Raw genomic sequence first — 7,704 nt, forward strand, 5'->3', positions numbered from 1 at the left:
TTTTATAGACAGTTAAAAGTGTGTCACAAAAAATTCTTTGACTCTTCGATAAGGGGAAGATTCCAGTGAAGCTTCTTTTAAAGAAGTAGATAGTAATTGAAATGATTGTAAGCATTGCAAATAAAAACCTTATGTGGCGGCATGCTTTAAAAGAAACGGAGTGTGAAAGGAAGAAGAGAGGGCGAGAGAGAGAGAGAAAGAGAGAAAGAGAGAGAGTGTGTGTGTGTGTGTGTGTGTGTGTGTGTGTGTGTGTGTGTGTGTGTGTGTGTGTGAGGCGTGGTTTTGTTCAGCTATTTAAACGCTCGCTCTGTTCCAGCACTGATTTCTGTCTCCTTGCCCTCTCAGAGCTCAGCCACGCTCCGACTCACGTCCACGGATTAAACTCCGAACTCTGTGGAATACTCAAAACAAGCCTCAACTTTTTCTTGGGATTTTTTTTTTCCTTTTCTTTTCTTCTTCCTGTTATAGCAGAGTTGGAAACTATGAAGCTGTGTGTGCTGGCTGCTCTTGCCCATGTGCTCGGTAAGTAATTCCAGGCTTCATTGATTCTTCTGTGATTCTGTGGAACGCAGCCTCACACCTTTTTCCCCCTCGCACCTACACGTGATGGGATGCGACGTGACACGATGTTACGTGTTGCACGATTCTAAACAGTGTTGATAATAACCCGTCAGTTTTTCAGCACGTCTATGAATCTTTTCTCGGAGGTCATCGCTGCGGTTCAGTTGGTCAGCAGCCCATTTAAGAATAATCTTTATGTAATGTAACATGATATATTTATTTTTGACCCGTGTGTTCATGCATTAGATCAGTGTCTGTGCATGTGAGTTTTAGAAATCTGCCCGAGCACCCTCTAGGGGTGTACACAGGGGTGCGTGACCTATTTTAGGGAAAGAATAGTTCGTTTTTTTATATTAGCCATTTATTTGTACATGTTAAATACATCAGAGTAACTAAACAAGCAAAATTGCACACAAGGCTCAAAAATATTGCTTCCTCTTTCCATATCCACATTCAGGAGCTAAGTGAGACCGAGAAGCAAATAAACACAGATGTATTAAATGAACAATGTATTAAAATGATTTTTTTTTTTTTTTTTTTTTCTAGTTATTTTCACTTTGGCAAGTGGCGCATCTATAGACAGGTACGAGTCGGAGAAGCCCGCACAAACCACTGTGATTCACCTGCTGCGCACGTCTGAGGCCCTGAACGACAAAAGGCCCACTGACAACACCAAGCACGAGGACCACCGACAAGAGGAAGAGGAAGAATATTACTACGATGACGACGAACAATACGAATACGATCTGTCGGGGGATTTCGAGATGCCTCAAGGTAATTCAAAAGCGGCTGACATAAGCGTCAAAAAACGCTTCGGCTTCGCTTTGCAGTTTTGCTTCTTTAGCTTGGCACGATTTTTTGAATGTCTTTAAGACTTTGTATCAGAATGGATATTTTTCATCTTATTATTATTATTATTATTATTATTACGTAATGTACATAAGAGAGAAAAAACATGGTGGTTAACTTTGTGTTACATTTCTTCCCTTTTACAGTCGCATTTTCGAGCAAACCTAAAGACCCGACCACGGTGCTGAATGCAAACGAGAGGAAAGGAAAAGGAGAAAGGAAAGGAAAAGGAAAGGGGAAAGGGAGGAAGAAGAATCCTTGCCTAAAAAAATATAAGGATTATTGCATCCATGGAACATGTCAGTATCTGAGAAAGATCGGCCCTTCCTGCATGTAAGTACTGTATAACTTCTCCATCAATCAGCTTTTTTTATGTTATGATGAGTATCATGAGTGTGTTTTTTTTTTTTTCAAGCTATTCTTAACAAAGTTTAACTAAAAATGTTTTTTTTACAGCTGCAATCCCGGTTACCAAGGAGAGAGGTGTCACTTTTTGTCATTACCTTTAGGAACGAACGGAGAAGGCTACAGTCGAACAACAGCCCTCGCCGTCGTGGCCGTCGTTCTCTCGTCACTCTGTCTGACCATCATCGGCCTCCTCTTAGCGCTCAGGTTAGTTTCTGACGCACGTACGCTCATAACCTCCATCAATTTTGTATATTTGTGCCAGAAAAGGAAATCTAACATCTCTTGGGATCGACAGGTTTCACAAACGAGGCACATACGATGTAGAAAGCGAGGAGAAGGTTAAGCTTGGCACGTCTACGCACCGCTAAAACACAGGAGCTCATGGTAAGCCAGCACACACACACACACACACACACACACACACACACACACACACACACCATCCAAAAAATGTGTGCACAATATCCCCCCAGACTACATGAGGTCATACTTAGGCTACGTTTTTAGTTCCATGTTTGACATTTGATCTCACGGATGTCTGTTTTATTTCAGGGTGACTGTGAAGTAAATGAAATTCTACCTCAAAATAAAATAGACGAGATGAAGGCCAAGTAAGAGAGACAGAGAAAGACAGAAAGAGGGAGAGAAAAACAAAAAGAGAGAGAGTTACGGATGTTGTCTGTGTCGTGACATCACAAGCGTTCCAGATTAAAATCGCTGCAGTTGGGACTCAACAGGATGTTCAGCACCTGGAACTCGGTGCTTGGCCCCGTGGAGCTGCCATGTGATGATGATGATGATGATGATGATGATGATGATGATGAAGAAGAAAAAAGAAGAAGAAGAAGGACAGACGCAACGAGACATGTTCTGGACGCAAATTTCTGCGTACCGTGGGTTCGGACATTGACTGATAAAGAGACGTAGTCCCGAAACGACCTATTTTTACCTGTAAAAATGTCTATTTATGTACATTTGTTTTTGAGACCCTAGTATTAATTTATTTATTTAAATATTTATTTGTACCACACTTTTAGAGGCTCTGATTTTACTGTCCGTGTGTGTGAAATGTGTCATATACAAATATATATATATATAATATCTATCTATATCTATTTAATACTGTATTTATTGATAAAAAAAATTTCTTAAATATTATAAAAGAAGCAATGTTTTGCATCTCGTACAATTCATCAAGTCATTGAACCATTTCTTCCTCCATTACAGTATTAAATACATTCAAGAACATGTTTTATAGCTTCACATCCCACTTTCAAGTATCTCTAGTTTCTTGCTTATGGAGAAATCACGATGAAACAAGATAAGTTGTACAGCAGGTTTTATTCAGCCAAGAAAAGCTTTCACAGTGTTTAAAAATGGAAAAATGTGAATTAAAAACCTGATAAAAAAAAAATCTTTCCTGGAAATTTTCTATTTTGCTCTCGTGTTAACTTACAGCTGAGAACTTTCTCTGTTATTAACAGTATATTAAAAAAAACAGGTAACGCTAGTTCACTTAGCCAAGTCCTGTTTGGGTTTCTGTAGCTTGCTAAGTCGCTAGCTCGTGTTAATTGCTACAGTTCTAGCTACACACAGTGCTTCCCAAAAGGTCACTATGAGTAGGGATTATGTACAGAACCCTCACAGCACGTCGTTGTGAGTCATTTTGTCAACATTGTCGTGTTTTAAGTGCTTCATGTGTTTCCTGTTACATTCCAGCTTAACCTTGATCCAGCCGTAAGAACGAGAACGATTTCATTGCTTTCTACCAGAGCTGTCAAGTGTCACACATTGAGTGACAGTCACGCATTCGGGTCTTTTCTCATGTTCTCCCACCACACGTCGTATTTCTCACACAGAAAAACCTTTTGACTATTTATCATATATTTAATAAGCCGCGTCCGCACCGCTGTCTCTATGGAACCGGGCAGGAATCGAGCGCGTCTCAGTTCTTAGTCGAGCCTGACACTTATCAGCCAATCAAAACAAGAGGCTACACAACAGCCAATCAGAAAATAGCACTATTGTATCTGGGTAAGATTTAACGCAGCAACCAATGAAAAACACATTCATTAGAGAGGGTATTTTCGATGGTCGGTTTGAACAAAACCTCAACACCAAACAGCTCGTCTCTGGACAGGACATTGTCCCCAATCATGTCCCTAAAAATGTCTGGGCTTGTGCTGAAGTGTTTTATATGGGAGCAACATTACACATGATAAAGGGGTCCAAAAAGGCAACAAACACTTACAATAAACACCACCAGTCATAATATCTCTCTCTCTCTCTCTCTCTCTCTCTCTCTCTCTCTCTCTCTCTCTCTCTCTCTCTCACACACACACACACACACACACACACACACACACACACACAAAACAACAACAATTCCCCGAATAGTTTTTTTGTGGGGGGAATGCGGGGGAAAGAGAGGGGGGTGGTGGAGATGTCACGCTTGCCTGTCTTCAAAACTTGAGAGCCCTGTTCTACTGTTGTAAATATATCACAAACGATGTATGAAAAGAGTCTATTTCCTAAAATATGAAGACTTTTGGGACTTCATATATATATATATATTCAGCCATTTATATGACATCCATCCTAATTACAAGAGTTTATTCGTCTGATCTGATATAAGGGCTTCATTTGTAAAACATGAGATACAAGACACCAAGTTTGAAACGATCCAGGAAGTGAACAAGGAAAGGATCCGTTCCTGGAATGAATGAATATGGATAATTGTATTACAATAATATAATAACATTGTAGTACTGTTAAAACTAGTGGTTAACGGTGTAGGTGTGAAATACATACTGTGGTAGCCTAGTGGTAAAGGTGTTAGACTACTGATCATAGGGTTGTGAGTTTGAATCCCACCAAGCTGCCATTACTGGGCCCCTGATGAAGGCCTTTAACCCTCAGTGCTCACTTGTATAAAATAAGATAAAACTGTAAGGCAAATAGACACACGATGTTAATATCGAACCCAATTCTGCTCTCTGAGATGCTCTAAGTGTTTGTTTATCTAAAAAGAAGCTCAGATTTATCTTCAACACTAAAGTATAGTGTAAGATTATCAACAGAGGGGAAAACACACGACTCACACGTCAAAAGACGATAGAGTTCTGACTCATTTTGGATCAGACTCACAGACACATCATACTTTTGTTTACATTGATTGAAAATGTACGATTAGTCGATCAGTGTACTCGTAAATATATATATATATATATATATATATATATATATATATATATATATATATATATATATATATATATATATACACACTGTGTATATATAATATGAAAATGGATATAGGGGGCACGGTGGCTTAGTGGTTAGCACGTTTGCCTCACACCTCCAGGGTTGGGGGTTCGATTCCCGCCTCCGCCTTGTGTGTGTGGAGTTTGCATGTTCTCCCCGTGCCTCGGGGGTTTCCTCCGGGTACTCCGGTTTCCTCCCCCGGACCAAAGACATGCATGGTAGGTTGATTGGCAGCTCTGGAAAATCGTCCATAGTGTGTGGGTGTGTGAGTGAATGAGAGTGTGTGTGTGTGCACTGTGATGGGTTGGCACTCCGTCCAGGGTGTATCCTGCCTCGATGCCCGATGACGCCTGAGATGACAGGCTCCCCGTGACCCAAGGTAGTTCGGATAAGCGGTAGAAAATGAATGAATGAATGAATGAATGAATGAATATGGATATAAATCAATAAAATTCTCTTATCTTTCTAAATTACGTCAAATCGGCACAGTGTTTATGTGTATTTTTGGTCTCCTCCATAAAATCCAACTGCATCATCCTTTTCTTACCAAATTGACAACACACAAAGTCATCTGTGGATTATGTGATGCTTAGTCAACGAGTGACTTCAGAATGAAAGTGACACATAGAAGGATCATTCGTTTAAATTCAGGTTTTTCTATTATTATTATTATTATTATTATTATTATTATTATTATTATTATTATTATTATTATTATTATTATTATTATCTGCTTAATGGCTGTAAAATCTGGTAGGCACCAGATCCGGTTCAGGCACAAATGAAGTCTAAGTAACTCTGAGTCTGATTCAGATCAGACAGGGTCAGTGACTCACTTCCGCATAAGCAGCTGAGCGGCATTTCCCGGTTTTTTTCGGGGAAAAAAAAAACAGGAATGATAACATGAATATATCCTGTCAGCTTTGATATAAGAAGAGTAATATTTATATTTCCTGAATTCTCCTGTATCCTGGCACGGCTCCTTTTCCAGAATACACACATGCACACGATAACGTCGAATTAGACGCTTCAAGACGTCTCGGCTGTCTCGATTGGCTTTACCTCGCCAAACAAAAACACACGGCTAACAGCGAGTCAGAGTAAAATCTGTGTTTTTGCAGAAATCAGGTTTGGCAATCCTTCCATTGTTAGTAAGGGCTAAAAAATGTGTTGGCCATAAGTTTGCATTCTTCTTCATTAATTAAACCACTTCCTTATAGCCTGTAAATGTACAAAGTTCTAAGATGAAAGGTGCGATAAAAGGCCGTAGCTACAGTATGAGGCCTCTGTGACAGGCTACCGAATCTGGTCCTCGTCGTGATACAAAGCCGTTCAGCTGTGTGACACCCACACGCTAGAGAGATTGTTTCCACTCCTTTTAACCCTTTACTTTACTTCGCTTAATCCTGTCCTAATGGAGCGAGGAGGAAGGACACACCAGCCTTCCACAAGGGCATATCCTGAGCCTAAGAACTTTACATCAAGGTCACTACATTAATGTTTATGAATATTGCATCTAAAGTCTCAAATATAATATCTGTTGTTGTATTCCAGAGTATTAGCTTACAGTGGAAATAAGATATGTCGATAAGACGAGAACATTTTAAGCTTTGGGTCTAGAAGCAATATTTACACACTAATTAATCTTTAATTAATACGCAACAAGTGGTGGGGTTTTCTCCAGGTTTTCTGGTTTCCTCCCAAAAACATGCCCCTAGGTGTATATCACTTATATTTGAGCTGAAGTAAATAAATAGTAATGAATTCATTCATTTTCTACCGCTTATTTGAACTTCTCGGGTCACGGGGAGCCTGTGCCTATCTCAGGCGTCATCGGGCATCGAGACAGGATACACCCTGGATGGAGTACCAACCCATCACAGGGCACACACACTCTCTCATTCACTCACTCACACACTCACACACTACGGACAATTTTCCAGAGATGCCAATCAACCTACCATGCATGTCTTTGGACCGGAGGAGGAAACCGGAGTACCCGGAGGAAACCCCCGAGGCACGGGGAGAACATGCAAACTCCACACACAAGGTGGAGGCGGGAATCGAACCCCCAACCCTGGAGGTGTGAGGCGAACGTGCTAACCACTAAGCCATTGTGCCCCCTAGTAATAAATTATAAAATAAAATTAAAACAAATTAATCCTAATTAAAAGGATCAGGATTTTATATCTTATATAACGTATAGGATCAGATCTAAATCGAGAGCAAAGTCAGACATTTTGAAATGATATTTCGATCCTGGGTATCGTATCCTTGCGAATCTTTCAGCAGTAAATAATCTGCGATGGATTTATTTCCTTTATTTTTTAACCCAGTTTTCCGGGGATATGCTCCGGATGTGCCTTAACCCTGACCAGTTGATGCGAAATCTATCAAAGTCTATCGAACGAATCTATTTTTCAGTCATTTCCTTCATCAGTCGTGCTCTAAATTTCACCTTAATACTCGCTTCCAGTCAGAACCACTTGGTTTATTCTGCTTTCTGTTTTACATCCTGTTTAGACTCTTTTTTTTGAATGCTCTCTTCACCACACTCTGTGGGTTGTTTGTAGGCATCTATTAAGCATATGGCCACCAGCCTGTGTGAATTGAGCTCCTACA

The 7,704-nt window shown here is 40.1% G+C and overlaps 1 protein-coding gene across 1 annotated transcript; it reads left to right on the top strand.

Annotated features, from left to right (window-relative positions):
- The first annotated feature begins 308 nt into the window (after nucleotides 1-308).
- Nucleotides 309-2,615, top strand: hbegfa (heparin-binding EGF-like growth factor a). The gene is made up of 6 exons (XM_027151949.2): nucleotides 309-522; nucleotides 1,108-1,335; nucleotides 1,557-1,743; nucleotides 1,867-2,022; nucleotides 2,114-2,202; nucleotides 2,371-2,615. Exons 1-5 carry the CDS (start codon nucleotides 483-485, stop codon nucleotides 2,184-2,186), a joined length of 684 nt encoding a protein of 227 aa, XP_027007750.1. The 5' UTR covers nucleotides 309-482; the 3' UTR covers nucleotides 2,187-2,202; nucleotides 2,371-2,615.
- The last annotated feature ends 5,089 nt before the right edge of the window (nucleotides 2,616-7,704 follow it).

The sequence above is a fragment of the Tachysurus fulvidraco genome, chromosome 17 (assembly GCF_022655615.1).
Source record: "Tachysurus fulvidraco isolate hzauxx_2018 chromosome 17, HZAU_PFXX_2.0, whole genome shotgun sequence".
NCBI lineage: Eukaryota > Metazoa > Chordata > Actinopteri > Siluriformes > Bagridae > Tachysurus > Tachysurus fulvidraco.